The sequence below is a fragment of the Lycorma delicatula genome, chromosome 3 (assembly GCF_047948215.1).
Source record: "Lycorma delicatula isolate Av1 chromosome 3, ASM4794821v1, whole genome shotgun sequence".
Classification (NCBI taxonomy): domain Eukaryota; kingdom Metazoa; phylum Arthropoda; class Insecta; order Hemiptera; family Fulgoridae; genus Lycorma; species Lycorma delicatula.
In genome coordinates this window covers 156,263,257-156,285,444 of record NC_134457.1, presented here as the reverse complement: position 1 = coordinate 156,285,444, position 22,188 = coordinate 156,263,257, and the positions used below count along the sequence as shown (strand labels likewise).

General features: G+C 27.2%; 1 protein-coding gene across 4 annotated transcripts in view; it reads left to right on the top strand.

Moving 5' to 3' along the window:
• The first annotated feature begins 4,592 nt into the window (after positions 1 to 4,592).
• Positions 4,593 to 22,188, top strand: part of LOC142322133 (calcium-activated chloride channel regulator 1-like) — a 279,348-nt gene continuing 261,752 nt past the window's right edge. For all 4 annotated transcript variants that reach the window (XM_075360854.1, XM_075360856.1, XM_075360855.1 and 1 more), the window contains exon 1: positions 4,593 to 5,059. In XM_075360854.1, coding sequence (XP_075216969.1) covers positions 4,880 to 5,059 — 180 coding nt within the window. In that variant the 5' untranslated portion in view covers positions 4,593 to 4,879. The remainder of the gene's footprint in view (positions 5,060 to 22,188) is intronic.

The following is a 22,188-nucleotide window of genomic DNA, read 5'->3' as shown; positions in this document are numbered from 1 at the left end:
TATATCTTAAAAAGTAAGATCCAGTCATTAAAGAAAATTTCAGTTCTACTATTTAAAAAGTTAATATCATTATTTACATACTTCTCTTGGATTAATTTGTTTATTACTGTAATTTGTTTATAACTTGATTACTAAACAATATACTTTGACTTGATTAATAATTTAATAAAAATGAATTAATTTAAAACGATTGTTATATTTACTGGTTTTCAAAAATTAGATTTGTTTTTTTTTAAACTATGAAATTTTGTTATTCTAAGCAACAGTCTGTTTATTGATAGCATATTGAATATTGTTTATTGATCTACATATTGAATAGTATGTAACAGAACATGAATTTGGCATCGGAAGTAACAGATTGCAAGAAATTATAGGAAATATTGCAACTATTTATTTACTTTAGCGAAGAATAAGAAAATCATTTCGTGACATTAAAATTGCAACCATACGATTGAGCGATGCAAACCTTTGTACCTTGACCCACTACCAAGAACAAAGAAAATTTATGCAGTAAAAAAATAATGATTTTTGAAACATTTATTTATCATAGTTATTATTTTGTGACAATCAGTAAAAAGCAGAAAATATATGTTAATTTAAAAGATTAGTACGCTAGAGGCTAGACCCACTAATTTTGTTTACAAGTCTTAACTGCTAAATAAGAGTTTTGTACAACTGCTAGACCCTAGTGAGTGCACAGTAAGTAGCCTTCATGATAAGATATGAAAAGGGAAGAAATAACTTGAAAATTTTACTTAAAACACTTGAAAAATAACATTTTACTTGAACACGATATGAAATAGTTTTTTTTATAATTCAGTTTTTATTTTTAATTAAAACTTAAAATATCTGCCACAAAAAATCCTCGCTGAATTATTACTTCTGGTAGTCATTTTATTAACTATATTTAGAATTTTACTTCTTCGTCATTGAGAGCTTTTCAACGAGTAACTGAAAAATAGACCCTCACAAGAACAACATATAAACTGAGGCATACATGCCCGATCTTTAATAAGTTGCAAAAAATTCTTATCTTTTAGTTCATTACTTTTCTGATATTGTCGGACAATATTCTCCCTAAGACGGAATTGATCATTAAATCGCTCTTTGGTTTGATATAATTCTTCTGATCTTACGTGTGTACACGTTCTCTAATCTTCTCACTCTTTATATTCATCATCCTCTTTTAATCTTTTTATTCTTTCCTTGGTCTTATTCTCTCGTCGAGTAAAGTTCTATTGCAGTACTCGTTCGATGCACTTCATCGTCCTATTTAATTCATCATTAACATACACGCAAATGTTGATAAAAGTTAATTATTTACATTTTATTTATACCAATTTCTTACAAGAATATCATGTGATATCCAGATCAGACTTTTTGTCGTATCATAGGTTCTGATAGATGGAAAATAGAAAATAACTCATGATGATGTGCAAGACATCTCTAAAGAACAGACTAAAATTTGTAAAAATTCCAAAATTGCATTTGTTATATATAGTAACGATTTTAATGCTGTAAATTATAATCCGGATTTATTTCACTGTCCACATGAGAAAAATATAATGGAACAACTTGTGTTACGGCTTGCTACTCAAAGAAAAGATAGTACAGATCTAGACCCGGTTTAGAAATACGTAAAACCTATTACTAAAACTTGTAGAGAATTTAATTCTGAGAAAATTTATGTAAAATAGCAGCATTTAAGAGTTTTCATACGGTAACTTTTAGTAATAAAATCAAATTTATTGGGCTATTTTACATCAATTTTCTCAGAATTACTCCCTACATATTTTTACAAATAAAGTTTTACGCATTTATTTCGTTTAATAAAGTTTTTTATATTGCAAACGTAAAAAAACGTGTTTCTTGAAACAAATTTTCTATTTTGTCCGTTATTATAAAAACTACCGGAGACATAGTTCTTTTTCTTTTTCTGTTTAGAGAACACCGGTAACCACAATCTAGTATTCAAATCCATATAAAAGCCTTTATTAGGATTTAAATCTAAGAACTCTCGGCTTGATATGGAGATATGGTTCTAGAATCTAGTTATTTATTTTTAACCTCCGGGTCTACCGTTAGGTAATGCTTCAGAGGATGACATGAATGATGCATGTGTGAAAATACCATGCCTGACCGGTTCTGGAATCTGTTTTATTCAATTTGTCAAGTCAAAAAATCGAAAGAAACCTTCAAGTTTATCCCTTAATTTGGGTTCCTGAATTTGTAATTTGGGTTTCAGTATGATTTTATTTCACACTTTGCCCAGGAATCAGGGCAAAATTTTTCGTAGCCGTAACTCTCTAACGGAACGTTTTCGGATCGATGTTTATATATACTTTATTCTCGCTTATAGAGTGAGTCAGTAAGGCTACGTAAATCACTCTTTATTTAAATGTAATTTTACATTTTCTGGACTTAAGCAAAAATGAATCTTTTCTAACCGTATTACTTTTCCTTTGCCACGTTATTTTGCTAACATTGTTTTTTCCTTTGGATGCTGACAGTTAATAACAGTGAAACCCGGTATTGTTTTTCCGTTCAGTTGATTATATCTCCTTATTTTTCATTCTTAAAACAAAAAAATAATAAAAATAAAAACAAACCTGCTGTTTAAAAATTGTAGAAATCTTTCTGTATACGAGATAAAATATTTGCGCGACAGATTTTTAGATCGAGTAGTTCATACTGACGCACATTCTTCCGATCAAAAGTGACGCAAAAACCTGTTCTCTTTAGGACTAAAGTATAAAAAAACACGAAAATACTTATAAGATCTGAAATCAGTGAGGGTTCAGTTTATTTTCTCTTAAATTTTATCAAAATCAATTTTGTTATTCGAGAATTATTGTCGGATAAACAATCGTTACGGTATTCTTTTTCCTAGCCTTTCTTTCCTATAAACGGTTAGTTAAATAGGAAATTTATTTTAGATTTCAATGGAAATTTTGACCATCCCTGAATAGATTTGGACTAGTTTTAAAGACGTCACACAGAAACTAGTCCATGCAAGATATGTACGTATGTACGTATCTTGCATAACTCATAAACGATTAGCCGTAGGATGTTGAAATTTGAGATTTAGGACTGCTATAACATCTAGTTGTTCATTTCCCCTTTTAACTGCAATCGACTGAACTAAATATGTCTAAAAAAGCCCAAAATCCAAAAAAAGACTAGATTCTTAGCAGTAGTAATAAGCCCTCATTGAGAGCTTTTCAACGATATATCATAAATGGTACTTATTCTCGCTGGTTCCAAAGTTATAGCCAAATGAGTGTTTAATTAATGAAATATTTGGATCTTATAAGGGGAAGGCACGTCGGTTCGAATCAGACTTTATCTCCTGTTTCTTTTATTTAAATATAATGATTTATTAATAATTATTAATCTCTGATAGTAAAAAAGTTTTACAATAAATAATAATTCAATAATAACAATAAATTTTAAAAAAATGAAAAAAAATCAGAAATTATTATTGAATTAAATAAAATTTTATGTACTTACATTTTTAAAAAAAAATGTGTATATGTAATTTAATAAATATACAAGTAAAGTTATGTAATTTTTTGATGGTTACATCATAATAATTTTAAAAAACATAGTATTAGATATCTATCTAATATATACATGCATTTATTTAAACAGTAACAAAGAGCCTTTTTACACGAAGATTGTTGAATTAATAATTAATTGTATAAATATATGATTTAATAACTAATATTTTAGTAATTATGTAACTGTATACTTTATTTAAGAATTGGAGAAACGTATATCACTTTCAAATGAAATAAGTTTAAATGAAGTGCAGCAAAAAATATGTGTATGTAATTTAATACAATTAAAAATGTGTGTATGTACAAGGAAATCATGTGGTGTCCACATCAAACTTTTTTATTTTTTGCCGAGTTAAAGAAAGAAGATTTTAAAAACTACTGATTATCTAGAATATTCCATTTTTTAGTAGTTCTTTGAAAGTGATTTTTTTTGTTAAACTGTGAGCGTATAACGTTGGACGAATAGAAAATATAATATAAATTCAACTCTTCTGAATATAATGAACTTTATACTCGCAACAAAGTATGTAACGAAGTATAAACCCTTTAAAAAAAATATATATATTTATATAAAGCTACTTATACTCTTGAGAGGGTAAAATGATGGAAAGCAGATAAAATATAAAAAGGTCGCTGAAAGCTTCTTAAACAGCTGGCAGATACGTTTTGGTTTGACTGCAGCCAGCCACAACTGTCTTAATCCTTAGGGCCCTAGAAAAGAAGAAGAAAGCCGGTTTTAAGGATAAAGCCGAAATCGATTTCATGGGAACAACCCATAGCGTTCTGTTAACGTTAAGGGCAGATCGGTTATAATTCTTTTTGGAATTCAGTCGTAAAATGGTTTGGCTAGTAATAATACGCTTTGTTAGAACGGATGGGACGCGCTCAGGTAGTAAGTAAGTAGACGAGTACGGCACAGTATAGCAGCATATAGTGTGTGTGCTCTAGCTCTAGCGTGATGTGCTAGGTGGGGGTGGAGGAAGTACGGGCAGAGGTGCGCGTCGCTTATTTCACGTCAGTCTAGCGCTGGTCTCAACCGGAGTAACACGTCTGGTTGGAGTGTTAGTAGTTGGATTTAGTTCGTTGTCTTTACCTCGTTCTGGTCACATGCATTCAGATGGTTGTTGTGTTTTAATGTTACTATGACAACGATGTCGGTTTGTAGCGTGTAAACCTATACCTCGGTCGGTCGGTCGTTGTTTACGATCGATCAAAACAGAAATAACTTTTCAACTTTACTAGTAAAACTTATTGCAAGTTAAAACGAACAAACCGATAAAATATATTGTTGTGAAGTGACCGTGAACTTTTAGAGCGGTATGGCACGAGTATTCTTCTGTAATTCTTGTAAATACTTTGTGGTTTGTTGTGTAGTTATTATAAATTATATATATGCTGATCCTGTGACTTTTAATAATGGTGTTTATCATGGACTTACAATTGCTATTGATCCAGGGGTATCATCTGAATATTGTAAGGATATACTCACCAATCTTGAGGTACGCTTAAAATAAACTATTTATTTGTTTTATTGATTTTTTTTTTTAATATTTTTTTCAGTATTGCAATAATCTTTTAATTTTGTAGAAATCACAATTTCCCTACAAGACATGTACGTTTTTAAATAAATAAGCGAAGCGGTTTCGTATAGTATTTTTATCAATTTTTAGCGATGCATAAAATACATGAGAAGCTTGTCTAAAAATCGTTTTCATTGTATTTTTTTTTTTTTTTGTGCGTGTAAAAAATTTAAATGTATTCATTAGATAAAATTAATAATAAATGTGTTTGTCGTTCTATCCAATACTTATTACGGTTTCAAAATTGTGATGTCTATTCACAAACTTTTAGAAAGAGTTGTTAATTTTAGGGATAAACAAATTGTTAAATATTTCGTTGTTTAATTTTCGACATTTTGTTCTGTACGAACTTCTACAGTGATACATTTATTGATTGTGAAATGTATGTGTTGTTTTTTCTATGCATCTAATATTAATATACAATAAAGTTATATCGTTTTTTTTTTTAAATATTGTATGCAACATTTTATTAAAATTTTAGATATCCCGATATTTATATTATATTATTTTTTTAGAATAAAATTAATACTCAATTCGTCGTGTAATTTATGTTAATAATTCTTTACATGATTATTTTCTCCGATTTAATGTAGATTAGTTTTTAAATGTTAAATTACGGTAACTCTATAACGATACCAAGTAAATTTTTTTTTCATTCCATATCGAAGAAACATGTAGTGATATTTAGAAGTTGGGTAAAAGGCTTTCATTTTTCAAAATTATTTAAAAAAAATATATTCCAGGTTTTTGTCGACTTTTCCAAAAGTATTAGTGCTATTTATTACACAATAGCGTAAAATATATTTTATTTCTCTTACTATGGAATATTCTTCTTTTTTATTTAGTTATATCTCATTGTGTCATCTGCACTGATACGCGTACATACAAAACACGCAAACTGCAGATTTGGAATAGGTAATATTCATTTATCTTTTTTATTATTTCTGTCGTCATGTTCAATTTGATAATAATTTTTTACATTGTTTTTGTTTTATTTTATTTTTAAAAATCATTCTTTATGAAAATTAATAATAACCTTAAAAAAATAACCGTCAAACTTTGTGTAATGAAATAGATTTTACTTTTTTCCTTTGATATGCTTTTTTATAGAAATAATAAAAATAAACATATCGTTTACGCAGTTTTTTCTCACTAGTCCATTGCGTAAATTGATTTTTGTAATTTTCTCGATTTAACAAATCAATAAGGATAGGTCAGCTTATTTAATAAAATACCCTTTAAATAATTTTTGTAGTAAATAACAAACTACTTATGTAGTTTTTTCTGTTTTGGGCTGTATGTACTTAATTGAAATGCATTATATGTTAGTATCTGCGGTAAAATAGTAACATTTTAATAGTGAACTCACAATTCTTTATAATGGTTTAATTTTTTTTTTTATCATCCTGCTTACTTGAACCAAAATGAATATCCGCTTACTATATATATCCTAATAATCTTCAGTCTATACATTCCTGATATTTGTTTTTTATACATAAATTAAATGGTTTCTTTCTTTAATCGTCTTAGAGATTTAAAAAATTTTATCTTTTAAATCAATAGGGATACAAAAAATAAAACCGCATTAGTTTACTTATGTATTAAATAATTTGTTTGAAAAATGTAATTTAATCGCAGATTATTAGTTAAATTGTTGTTTAATAATACTTTTCCGCTTAATCAATTTTATAAAAACCTTCTTTTTTTTTAATATATAATAATATTATTTGTTAACTAAATTAATAAATTTAAACAAAACCCGACGGAAATATAACACTTTCTCCCGTTTTTGCAGTTAAAATAATATTTTTTTTCTTCAAATATTACCAAAGTTTATTTCTTTTCATTAGGATGCTTAATTTAATTTATTTTATAATTTGTTTTTCTTTAAAAATCATTTCACGTTAAATTTATTGTAATCTTCAACTTTAAACACCTTGACATTTACGCCGCATTCTTCCCAAAAAAACCAACATAGACCACTAAGTGGATTTAATTTTTTTTTTTTTCAATTTAAATCCGTGGATTGTAATTTCAAACATTAATAAAATAAAATAAAAAACTAATATTTTATTATACTTAATTTTTTTTAATTTTTAAAGTTGTGAATAATGTATCCTTTATTTTATATTTATAAGAAATAAACAGATTAATATTTTTACCTTTTATATGTTTAACCGATTTATAGATGTTTAATTCTTTTAAAAACATAATTATATTTAGATAAGAGTTCCTTATATTTTATAAAATATAAGGTATAAAATTCAGGTATAAGCACTCTAAGCTTAAATTTAATTCCATATTTACACCTGTTTATGTACTGCCTATTAATCTTTCACGATATACACTCGTACATAAACACATAATCATCCAGTCTGTCTTATCTGTGTGTAACATAAATGCAAATAAATTGAATTTTATATACACAGTACTGTATTGTATAAAATAAAAATCATAACATTTATGTCTTGTTAGTTATTTTAGTAATATAGAAATTAATCTATTTCATTTTTTAAAAAAATAATTTTTTAATAAAAATTAACTACTTAATATTTTCATATTTGTACATAATTGAAGTTAAAAAAAAGAATTGTGCAGTATTCAGCGAGTAGAACACGAATTGATTGTATTTGATTAACCATTTGATCTTTCATATTCGGGATCACTATACATAAAAAACGTAATGTTATAAGAATATATTAGAAACTATGCACTAACCATTAAGCTATACGTGTTTTGATTTGCAATTCAAGGATTTTTTTTCCGTATTACGGTACTTAAAGATTTTAATCATTTTAAAATTTTAGAAACTCTGAGATAATCGTATCAGATAAAAACACTAATTTCCGTAGCAAAACAATAGTATGATGTATCAAAGTCGTTCTTCAAATCTGATACAAATTACTAGTCTTATTGATATGTATAAAAGCTGTCAGAAGGACGTTTACTCTACTATTTTGATCAAGTGAGCCCATTTGTTTTTTTATCCGCATACATGCATCTGTAACAAAACGTAAAATTTCTGGCACAACAGAAAATAGTAATTTTCAGAACAGAAATAATAGTGCCCGGAGAAAAAAAATGTTGTATTGGATAACCACTATCATCTTTGTGTGCTATTTTATACAAGTGTGTGTTAAAGCGCGTCTGTTTAATTTATTTTAATCTTTTTTTTAACTACCTTTTTAGAATTACTTACATATAAAATCTCTCAAATTAATGTTTCTCCCAAAAATTCCAGTTAATAATTTTAATATATTTTAACATACTATTTATACTATTAACATATTTTATATAAGTATATTAATATACGTACTTATATAAAATATTATAAATCAGCTTACCAACAAATATTTGTGTAAATTTACATCCTAGCGCTTACGGAAAAATATTTCCATCTTCAGGGACATATAACTAACACGTATAATAATAATACTTCACATACTGAGTTATATAAATAAAAAATATTTGTATAAATATAACAATTGATCATCAATTGTTATATTTATTATTATATACATGTTATTATTATTATTACTATTATTATTATTATTATTATATGTATAATTAGTTGCGATACTTCCTGAAGATGGACTAATTTCAGAAAGCGCTAGGATGTAAATTTATGGAAATATGTGTTGGTCAGCGGATTTATAATTTATATTTATAATTTTTATATAATATTTTTATATCAACGGCCCATGTTTAATAAAATTAATTTAAATATACTTAAATAATTTTGTGAAATTGTCTAAAAATGTAAATCGTAAAAAACATTTAATTTTTCAGTAAGTAAAAATAGTTAAAATATTAAATTCGTAAAATAATTAAACAAAAATATAAAATGAACAATAAATATAATAAAAGTAAACAATTAAAATATATGAGATAGGATCTTTTTTTTAAATGAATAAAATAATATTCTAATAATAAACATAAAATACGTATAAGATAATTCTGTTTTTTGTTTGTTTTCTTTTATTTTGGAAAATTTAGTATATAACATTCCTCTTGGGTTAATTTTTGTATAATTAAGATTTAATATTTTACTTAGTTAAATTATTTTCGTGAAACGCTTAGAAAATAATTATATTAAGGACTATTATTTTAATTTCAATTAAATATTTGTATATTATTTTTATTTTGTTTTTATCATTGATATTACTTATATTTTATTCGATTTAATTAATGTTATTCTATTTGTGCAATGTCATACCGTAATGCAAATTTTATTTTTAAATAAATATAAACAAATAATGCAGTGTATGAACTACTTTAACTTGGTTATAAATTAGCAAAATAATAACAACCGTATCAGTATTCTTTTATTGAATTTATATAAACAAGATTTTTTTTCCATATTTTTAATTTTAATACTCATCTTGTACTATAATTACAACTTATTAAGTTTAACATTTTTAATTTTAGACTGTGCGATATTGTGTTTTAATTATTTTATTGTCACCGATGTGACAATGTTCAGTATATTACGTACAATGTCACTATGCGTAAATTAACCATGGAACCCTTTTAAAAGGCTTTTTGCTTTGTAATAATGCGTTACTACTATAGCTGATGTGTAATTACGTTACATTTCGTTACAATATTGGGGGAATCAATAATTTATGATTCATATTCGTGTAGCGTATGTTATAATTATTACAAGTGTCGGGAAATTCATGCTTTATGTTCCCTTACTCTGTGTGTGTGTGTGTGTGTGTGTGTGTGTGTGAGTGTGTGTGTGTGAGTGTGTGTGTGTGTCTTCCCATTATTTTACAGCATCCATTGCTTACATACACACACACACACATATATATATATATATATATATATATATATATATCCACACATCCATCATCCTTTATGTATATCTACTACTTGACAAAGTTAATTGCCAAATTGGCGTTTCTTGGAGGTTGGAGAACTGAACTTGTCTAGAGGTACCTGTCTACTACTAATACAATATCTTTCATGAAAAATAGATTACTGCATGAAACCTCAAAAAGTGATACTTTCTTAAACGATTTCTAGTTTAATTATTTATTAGAAGACAATTAATAATAATTTTAAAAGCACCATTTATTAAAACACTCCAAAATTACATTATATATAAATAATATATAATTATAATATATAAATTACAAATTATATAAATAATCTGATTTTTTCCATTTGTAAATATAGGAACTACGTAACCGTTCTGGATATCTGCGTTTATTATTACAACCTTAATTATATCCATAAAAATTTTAAATTTCATTAGAAAAACTTTAAAAATGACATTGCATTATAAATATTTAGATCTAATTACATTTTTTGTTTTCTTTTTTTTCTATAATTATAAAAAGCACAGTGTATATTTAAATATTTGCAAATTTGCGTTCATTGAATTTATTTTTAAATTAAAATTATTATTTTTTCTTAAAATAATTATTGCCGAGTTCCAATAGTATTCATTTCACTACCAGTTTTATAATTAAATATCTAAGAAAAAATATTACGTTTTTTAACATGCAATTTATTTCACGAGGATTTATTGAAAACAACCATGTGTAGTATTAAAATAAAAACTACGTTTCTATTCTTTTTTCTTTTTCTTTGTCATTCATTCATTCTGTGGCATTTACCCAACAGATGCCTTCCAATGAATAGTTCTTACTAATAATTTTTTTTTTTCACTTGCTTCTTTGACACAAAAATAAAGCTATATCTGTACATGAATCGGTGAATCCTGTTGTAATTTGGATTTTATATACTACGTAGCTTTTTAGGTGACACTAATAGGTAGGCCATTCCCCTTTTTAGTTAAATGACCTTTTTAGTTAAATTTAGATGTATCTGTAACAGCATTTCATGGTTTCCCGGTCAGGTTGTGCTTAAAATCAAATGGTTGTTCAGAGGCAGAATCCAGGAACTAATGGTTGAAATTTCAACGGTTCTACAGGGCCTTGTTCTGTTGAACTTCCGTATGGAATGACTGATAACATTTTATATTTTTATAGTTTTGTGTAGATACGTCACGTTTTAAGAAAAAGCATCTTTAAAATTATAGAACAGAAATGGGTAGTTCATACAAATACAGGATTTTTATTTTGTGACGTATTAAATAGCCCTCTTTGGTATAAAACTAACTTCTCCCTTTATACTTAGAATTCATTATGTATAATACTACTGAAGGATACATTTTTTTTTTCATTTGATAAAAAATCTGACTTTGTTATCCCCTATATATATATATGTATATATTTATTAATTGTTGTGGATACCAGGTAGAATTCCTTTTTGGATTAAGGTAAGGCGTTTGGTACCCTAACATTTTCTGTATAAATGTTTAGTTTATACATACATCTTTTGGTTTATATTTGTCGGCTATTTTTACATTTTTATGTCGTCTGATAAATGTATTAAAAAAAAAATTAAGTAAATTGTATTTTTTAATGCTCATTATCTCCTCTTACTTACTATCATCTATTCTTTTCTTGTTACTGTTTAATGATATGACGTAAATTGAATGAGCACAAATTATCCGATAATCAGCATCCGAACTAAGTAAATTACTTCTTTTACTTCACTTTTTTCTAACTTTCTGTATAAAATTCATATTTTATGATTATTAAATTATAATACCTTGATAGCATAAGCGGTAATGTATTTCCTTGTTTCAATGAAGGCCGTGGGTTTGATTCCGGTCAAGGTATAGAAAAGTTATATTGAATCAACCCCAATGTAATCAATAATTAATTACCTTAGTGTTTGATTTTTTTTTTTTTAATAAATAAACAAACACTCGAAATATATTAATATTTAAAAAAATAATCTTTAGACTACTTAATTTTTTCAAGTGTAAAGTAAATATTTTTAAAAATTCTTATTTTATCGTTTTCGTGTTTTTGTCTTTCCATGTATGAAAGTTTTTTTAGCTTTTTATTATTTCAAAAATACATTTATATATTGACTGAGGTAATGTACTACAAAAGTACTCGCTGCAGGAAAAATACTGATACGTGCAGAATATAAATACATCTTTATTCTGCACTTTTTCTGTAAAGAATAAATAATGTAACAGAATATATGTAATATTATATATTTACGTTGTAAGGATATCTTTAACATTCCTTCTTGTACCTTCTCTATATTATGTTACGTTTTCTCATAATTTAGCGTGTTTATTTTGAACTTGAGAATGGATTATCGTTTCTATATTATACTTATTATTTCTAAGTAATTATTAGATTGGAATTTAATATACGTTTTTATAAAATTACTATAAAAGGAGATATTCATTATTATATAGTAAATTATACATACAAAGTGGCACTTAAAAATCAATTTAAATCATTTACCAAGAAGAGAAGATAAAGAAAAGAAGTTGTTTTGGATGTATATTTAAATAAGTCATAGGAACGGTGTCGTCCATCTTTCATTATACTTTCGTGGCAGCATTTAATCAAATTTTTTACGATAAAGTTTTGTCAATTTATGAAAACTGAGTTTTTAATCGAAAACTTGAAGGAGGTTGAGATATCATTTAGATTTGAATAAAATAGATTGTCTATATAACTATCCAAAACGAAAAATCGCAAGACATCAGATAAAATGAACCTGGTTACCATTAGTAGTTCCTCGGCGTTCAAGAAACGTTTTTCTTGAGTTAGCTTCTAACTTGAAGAGCATAGCGATGAAATATTCTATCTTGGGGAGGTTCCAACACCTTTTACCGACTCGTTTCTTTGTTAAATGGAACGGGTATTACATCTTATGAAACAAACCGCCCTTTTTACATGTTCTTTGAAGAAATTAACTCTCAGCAATTTTTTTTTATGATTTTACACCAAAGGTGAAATCTAAGTGCATTTCATAATTAAGCGAGGATTTTCATCAGGCCAATAAACACAATTAAAATGATTTCTTAGTCCATTTCATTTGAAAATACTTCATCAGACCTCATCACTGAGCTGAAGAAATGATAATTTCCTTACAAAATTTCCACCTATTCTATCAAAATTATATTCTCGAAGTGCAAAAATGTAATCTTGGCTTGGTAAATAATCATGTAGTTTAACCTTTTCTGGGAATTTCCCAGAACTACTTCTAGCCTACCTGATCGGTGGAGCATCTCTATCAGTATTTTGAAATTTATGCTCCGTTTATACAAATTTTGATGTGTCTTTAGTGGAAAATTGGACAATTTAGCAAAGTAGTCTTCATGATCGAGAATTTTCCTTGTTATTTTTCGACTAACATTTGTTTTTTAGTACTTAAGAATAACGCCGTTATTCTTCTACTGATACCAAAATGATCTGAACAAGACGTGAATAATATATATGATTACTAACCCCCCACCCCGCCCCGTGGTTATCCATAACCGGTGGATTCTGCCCACCGGTTATGAATTTTAAAGTTGCATGCAAGGGAAATTGATTTTTCATCCTTCGTATGCATTAAATATATAAAAGAGATATTTCATTATTCATTAATATTGTGAAGCATTAACTAAAATATTTTTCATAAAGAAAATAAGTTTAATGGATGGACAAAGTGAAAAATGAAAAACTAACGAGAGTGAAGCAATAGGGAAACTAAGATACATGAGAGGGGAAAGATTAATTAAAGAAACGCTTGGTATAAAGAAATGTATGAAATTGGCTGTTATTTGTTCAATTATCCGAATTATACAATTTTTTGATTAGATCGGATGATTGAATTTTGTTACTGAATAGTAATAACGAATACATATGTATGAACGGTTGCTAAAGTTTAAATGAAATAATAGGTAAGTCTATTTAAATAGCATGTTATTTTTAATATTACGTATGGCAAACACTTATTTTGGTGTTATTTCATTTATCTTAATTGCCGTATTATAAATATGTCACAACAACACAGTGATATTATAGATTTATAAAATATTATCGTCAGCAAAATGTTATGTAACGGAAGACATTTTATACTTTGTAATTATTAAATCCATTAGTGAAGTTACTTTTGAGAATATAAAAATTATTAATATCATTAAAAAGAAAGATTTTTTATATTTTTTTTGTAACTTATACATCTATATTTTGAAGAAATATTAAACTTTATAAAATTACTGGGTAAAAGTCTACAGGTAAGTCGTTCTTAATCTTATATTTTTAAACGCTTGTTGAACATAAAGTATGTAATTAAAGTGAAAACTAAAAGTTGGTAATGGATTATTATGAAAAAATATCTGGGAAAGAATTTCATAAAAATAATGCTAAAATGGAATTTTAATAAGAATAATTATAATGAATAGTCTTACCTGCTTTACAATGTATTTTTTTTTTTTTCAGTTTTTCGTATCGTTACTTTCCTTTGAAAGCCATTATTAATAAAATTCTGATCTCTTTTAAAAATGTCTTTTTTAATCTCATTTTTCACGAGTTCGTTTTTAATCAATTTTTAATTCCTGTTATGAAATCCTGACTTAATTTTTTTTTTTAAGTAGTCCCTGGGAAAGGATATTAAAGACTGCAAAATCTTTTTTTTTCTTCTAAAAAACGATTATTCCTTTTTTTATCTTTTTTTTTGCCGCAGTGTTTAATTCGCAATTTGATTACAAAAAAATTATATAGACAGGAGTTCCAATTAAATCGCTCAAAGAACTATATATGTATACATATATTATGTAGTATACAAAAATATTAAACAAAAATAAGTACATACATGGTGAGTCCAAAGAATGAATATTGATCAAAGTCCAAAGTTCAAAGCCTAAAAAACAAAGAAAACACCAAAGAATAATCTTATCAATCACACAAAGAATAAACTAATCAATAACCAATAAAAGTAAGTGACAAAAGGAAATGTAGAATTTTGACGTTGCACACAACCTAGGGTAGCTGATTCACCTCAAATGTAGGAGAACTTATAGATGTAATATATGCAGTCAGTAGGCGCCTAACGTCCTCGCTGTTATCAGGAGGTTAACCGCCGCCAGTTTACACGTCTGTTCAGTCTAATTTTGTATCTTGTACTGAATCATCGTATTTCATCTCGAACGATTGGTAATTCAAGATATTTATATTTACGTTTTTGTGTTTGTTTTTTTGCGAACAATGGAGCTTCTGTTATATTTCTCAATAGTTTGATCTGTAACCGCATGTTACTGTTATTTCTGAAAAAACTTTACTGTCTTGTAATGTATTTTTCTCCATTCGTTTGCTCTAATATTTTTTTTGCGGTATATGTTATTATATAGGGTTAATTTGGTTACGTTTTATTTATTGAATAAAAAAATAGGCTTAAAAATAATAAACTAATTTCTTTACCTTTCCAATATTAATTTTTAATCTGATTTAAATTCATTTGGCTTTTTGTGTTGAAATACTATCCTCTGAGATCGAATGTTACAAAACAACGCACGTACTTCTTCGTGCTCAGTTTAATCAAAATATCCGTGGATTTGATGCCCGATACGTCATACAATTTGTATTCCTTAATTTTATTTCGTAAAACTTTTTTACGGTATGAATATTAATAAATTCACATTTGTATTAAAATTAGGATTAATAAATGTAATCGTATTAATTTTATTTTTCATTTGAATATGTATGATTTAATTATTTTGTTTTTTTTACTTACCACAGTCACAGTTGTGTGTAATATTATAATTTAATTCTTAATTTCAACAGCTGAAAACAATAATTTTAATGCTTAAATTATAGTTTTTTAACTAATGACCGTTTGTAAAATATAATACTACTGATTAAATTTCATTTTTATTCACAAAATTTTATATAATAATATTAAAAAGAAATTAAATAATAGGCAAAAAATAGTTTTCTCAATTTTAAATCTGTACCACAGATTTAATAGCATGTTGTAGCCAGATTTTAATTTAACAGTATTCAGAAGCCGTTAATACAGATGGGTTCAGTAATTAAAAATCAATTTCAATTTTCTACTCTTAAATAAATAGTGCGGTTTCTAAAATAAACTTTTTTTTAATAATTGTTTTTCATGCTCTAAATAATTAAAATTATGAACGCCTTTATATTTTAATCACTAGTTATTATTTATAAATTTCGAATATACTGTTGTGAAACACAGTTCTTTAGATATATTTTAGCCCACTAGGCTGGTCTAGTGGTTAACTCGTCGTCGCAAATCAGTTGATTAACAGTTGATTTTCGAAGTCGAAGATTCTGAGGTTCAAATCCCAGTAAAAGTTAATTGTTTTTATATTGATTTCAATACTAAATAGTGTATGTCGGTGTACTTTGTGGTTGGAGTTCAATTAACCACATGCCTCAGGATTGGTTGGCCTGAGTCTCTATGGGGGAGGTTTTAACATCGTTGATATGTATTAAATTTATATTTTTACCCCACATTATTAAGTAATAATTAATATACCATTTAATATTAAAAACGTAATTTTAACTACAACCCATTTCCGCGCAGTGATTTAAAATGTTGTGAGAGATAAAATTTTTTTATTACTATTGGTGTTAAAAAAAAATTATTTAAATTTTATGGAATTCTAAAAGTCGGGTAAATTATATAATTCAAAATGAATGATTATGTCAACATTTTACTTTTCGTTGGTTTTTCTTTTTTTGGCAGTTAAGAATATTATGCGACTTTTGCGTGAACGTCGACTTATGAATGTCAAGACTCTCTGCTTCACTTTCTTTACATGATTGTATAAAGCTACCTAAAACAAGCAAAGCTAAAATTATTAAAACAGAATTTTTAATTCGATACTGGTTTTTTCTCTTTTGTAACATGATAGCGTATAAATATATATTTTTTTGTCTTTCTGTGTGAATGCGTAATTGAGATAATGGAATTATATAAGCGATTGTTTTTTTTTGTGTTTTTTATATTTTGATTAAAATTATGGTAGATTGACCGTACTTTAACGCCTTTTTTTTATTCTAGATTTATTTTTTGTACAGGCACGAAATAAAAAATAAACTTCAATATATTATTTTGTTTCTTTGGTTTATATTTTATTTTATAAATACGAAGAATTAAGATCAAGTAATTAAGTAGTTTTCATGCAAGCAGTTTTCATGTAATTGCAAACCGTAATTTTTAGGAGCAGAAGAAAAATTGGAGTAGCTGGTAGTGGAATTTATTATTAAATCTACCCACTTTTTCAATTTTTTCAATGTTATTTTCTATATTTTTTTTATAAGCTAAAAATAAATACTCTCTCCATCCTTCAATCGATTTTTAAAAAATTTAACCAGATGAAGCTTTACAGTATAACCCCTACTATAACCACATATCATGAGAGCAGGTAACAATCATTATTATTAAAGAAATATATGGAAGCAGACGATAATATATTTTTCATATAAAACTATAACGTGAAATTCCATTATGTTTTTACTCATGAGACTTTATAACATGGAAAAATAAAAAATTGAACAAGGGATTTTTTCTTTTATAGAGAAATACTTTCCTACATTATACACTACAACGGACAATAAAATATTGGTTTAAAATAGCTAAAAAATTTGTTTAATAGCAATTTATTAGATCATGTGACTGTAATTGATTTAAAAATTTATTAAAACAAAATTAGAAAAGAAAAAATATTTTTTTTTTACAATGTGTAAAACTAAATTGTCTGTTTTATAGACAGCAAAACTGTTTTTTTTTTGTTTTACTCGTAGATTCTGCTATAATATCTGCCCCCCCTCCTTCAAATTAATATCATTTATTTCAGTTTATTAGTTAGGGGTATACAGTCTTACCATCAGCTGTCAGTACGGTTTGATTACACAACCCCTACTATCTATAATAGAAATCCTCTGCTTTATCTTTAACTTGACGCTACTGCATATCAGTTCTTTTTGAGTGCGTTGAATCATTTAATTACCACTTGTAAGAGTATATCTGCTCTTCGATTTCGTTAAATTTTAACTGCTAGTATTACCTTTAAAACGGACAGAAACGTTCTTTCTCCCTTAAGTATCCTTTACAGCAATTTAACTAATCCCTCCTATACACCCCTAAGATTATTCATTTTGTCAATTGACCCCTTATTATTGTACGCCATTGTTTTTAAGCTTTTAATTAATTCTTGTATGATTATGCCTTTGATTGTCATTGTTCATGAACATTGTTTACACAGTACACTGTAATGTTGTGTTATATTTGACTCTTTTGAAGCGTTTTTATAGAGAAAGTTTTAATTTTCTTTATTTTAATATATCACTTATTTCGTTTTTAACGCTTTATCGTTTTTTCCACTACCAAATGGAAGCATTCTTTCTATTGATTGTTTCCCTACAACAGTTAATTTTATTAATATGCATGGTTATTATTAATTAATAAAATTAATTGTTGTTTTATACTATGTGCCTCAGTTTTCCTTCTGACGCATCCGAGAATACAAGCATAATTGTTTACACTAGGATAATGATATTGATTTAACAGCTAGTCCCTGTTGAACGAATATAATCCCATTTACATTCAGAGTCTCAGCATTCTGATACAAAATAATATATTCAAGCCATTGTTGAAGCAACATTAAACCACTTTTTTCTCATTTTATCTACTACTATTTTTTTTGTGGGCTTGGTTCTCGACATTTTTGGGTTTTTGTAAGTCGTGGATCGTTATTAGATTATTGTACCATATATACATGTATATATATATATACATATATATTTATATATTTTTTTAAAATTTTTAATGTTATATCTAAATAAAAAATCTGAATACTTAAATATCAGTACTCAACAATAAACGGAGAGGTAAATGAAGATGCGCTGGTAAAAAAAAAATGATATAAAACAAGAACAATTTTTAGTTTAAATTGGAAATATATAATATTTACACCATATACTTTACGCTGTCTGAATAGTTGAAAAATTGAGATAAAATTTCGAAGATTAGGCTTAGCAGTAGATAATGGGTGAAAAAATATAATCAAGAGTAAAAAATTGCAATGTAGATCGGTTTATATTAATTATGATTTGCATAAATGCTTGAAAAAATGTTGCATTGAATGAATCTGTATTTTTAACAAACTTTAATGAACTGTCAGTAGTGAGCCACTGTTACTGTATGAGCTGAGTTTGAACTGATTGATATGAATCAATCGAATGAATAATATTACAAAAATAATAGAATTAAATTTACGTTAAATAAAATAATATTAAATAAATTAAAAATATTTCTGTTTAATAAAGATCTCTGTTTAATAATAATGGGATTCCCGTGGGCGATTGCGTGAGAGGCTAGAGTGATGAGGTGATGCGAGCAGCTCGTGCGAAACTAGCCCAATCATCACCATCAACTGGTAAACGGGGTGTCCCTAGAGCGCTGTTTCGGGAGGTACACTGGGGTGCTCTTTTAATATTTCTGCAAACAATAGTTTGATTTTCAAAATTCAAACGGAGTATTTGTTAGTAAATTGAAGGCTAACCTTTCCATGCATCAGGTACACTCGATCTAACAGATTACGGTTATTAAAAATTGTTATTTATTCGCAACCAATCTTCTGATTTTCAAAATTCAAACGCGGCATTACCTAGTATAATACAAAATTACGATAGAACCAAACCATAACGAAGGAGTGTAATGTATTTAGAGTGTATGTATGTTATTTCCACCGTAGCAGCCCAACGGCTGAACCGATTTAGATGTATGATCTCGCGTTGGAATCCTTACGTTACCGGAAGTTTTATATACATATATTTAAATAGATTTAAAAAATATGAAAAAAAATTACACTATACACAAACACTCTGATCTCCGCCGCGGCGGAGTAGTAGCGTCTCGTCCTTTCATCCAGGTCGCGGGTTCGAATTCCGGTCAGACATGGCATTTTTCATACTACAAAATTCCATTTCCGTATCCCACGTACAAGTTTCAAGCTTATGTAGCTATATCATCAACGAAAAAAAAAGATACTTATTATATACAAAATTGTGACCTGCACGCTCTTTAATTAATTATCCTATATTAAAAAGCTTTTTTTTTTTTGGAATCGTGTCTTTTAGATTCTCAAATTTATTAAAAATCACTTAAACAAGATTTTTCGTAAATTTTCTTATTGTTTAATCTTAATTTATTTGGTTTTAGAGTACGCGGCGCTTTACTTAAGGAAAGTCCTTGAGTAAACAAAGTTCACGGTACTTTTGTAGATTTGAATTCACTAAGTTAAAATATACCTAATTCTAATTTTTATAGATATTTTAAAATTTGCATGAAGCCTCCTCTATCCACTTCCAATTATCCAACTTCAATTGTATATACACATTTTTCTTTTATTTATTTGTTTTTTTTTCTGAATTTGTGTGCATTTTGAAATAGATTTTATAATTTATTATTCAACGTTTTTAAATTGCTACTTAATTTTTTTTCTTCATTTTATTAATTTGTTCCTTATGCAATCAGGGGTGCCTCAAGGAAGCGTTCTCGGACCCATTTTGTATGTTCTGTTTACGACTGACTTGTCAATTACGGCAGATACCACAATTGCAACGTTTGCTGACGATATTGCAATTCTCTCTGTCCACGAAAATCCGACTACTGCGTCTCATTTTATTCAAGATTTTATCACTTTCCTCAAATCGTGGTTTACATGTTGGAAAATAAAAATAGACGAAACAAAATCAAAGCACGTCACGTTCACCCTTCGTAAGGAACACTGTCCTCCTTTTCTATCTTCAATGTTCCAATTCCGAGATCTCAAGACTGTAAATATTTGGGTTTTCATCCTGACCATAAAACTATTGTTATTGATGTTGAATATTATAATTTCAAAATTCAAAGGAAAGTGTACTAGTTCTCCTGTAATCCTTTTCATCCTTTAACAATATCATTAAAACTTTCAGCATCCAATCATAAGCGTTCGGAAGTTAAAAGGCTTAACCAAAATTTCAAACCCGGTTTGACTGATAGTTTTCAAAGCCAGATTTCAGAGATATGATAGTCTACTGATGTATAAATTTTTGTTTAGTTGCATAAAATCTACTATCGTTGTTGCTTATTATAAAATATAATTATTTAACGTATATTTATTTCATATATTTCAGTTTTTGTATAGTTTATTTTATTTTGCAATAATTTTCACTTCTATGTTGAGAAAAGTTCCAGAAAATATCTAAAATCACATTCCATTGTTTTTAAATTTAATTCATTATTAAAATGTATGGTTTTCTTGATTTTTTTTAAAAATATGACTTGTCATCTTATGAATGAATTAACCTTATTTTATTTGAATTCTATTCTCGAAGAAATTTCCTTTTCATTGGTATTAAATTAGCTTTTAGGTAATTATCCTGGCCCACCGGGCTGGTCTACTGGTTAACTCGTCATCGCAAATCAGTAGTCGAGAGATCTAAGGTTCAAATCCTAGTAAAGGTTCCAGGATCTAGTATTTGAATACTAGATCCTGGATACCGGTGTGCTTTGGTTGTTGAGTTTCAATTAATCACACATCTCAGGAATGGTCGACCTGAGACTGTACGAGACTACACTTCATTTACATCATTTATCATCCTCTGAAATAACATCTTACCGTGGTTCCGGAGGCTAAACGGAAAAATGAGAGGTAATTATCATAGGCTTTTCATATATTTTTAATTTTTAAAGTACTTTTGCTATTCATATTTATTTTTCTAACAAATGGCTACAGTCTCCTTGTTATTACACTTTTTATTTTTCGTTAATTTTTAAACTTTTAGACTAGAGATCCTATATGCATACATATATGTTATATATAACAGTGAATTGACATACTTAGAAATGTTTAATGTACTACTGATTTAATATGATTCATTTATTCAAACAAGAAATAATTTGACCTCCGAATTTTTATTAAATTACATTGTAGAAATATTTTAAGATTTCCAGTGTTTTAATTTTTATTAGTACATTATCTTTCAAGTGGTTTCTTTTAACTAATTAGAAATGAACAACATCGCTGTATATTATTATTAGTATTTTTATATTTCTGATTGTACGACATTATTAGAGTCACCGCTTAATATTGTTTGAAATAATTAGTATAAAACACTAGCGCACCTGATGTAATCCAATTAAAAAGTTTTCATATGTTT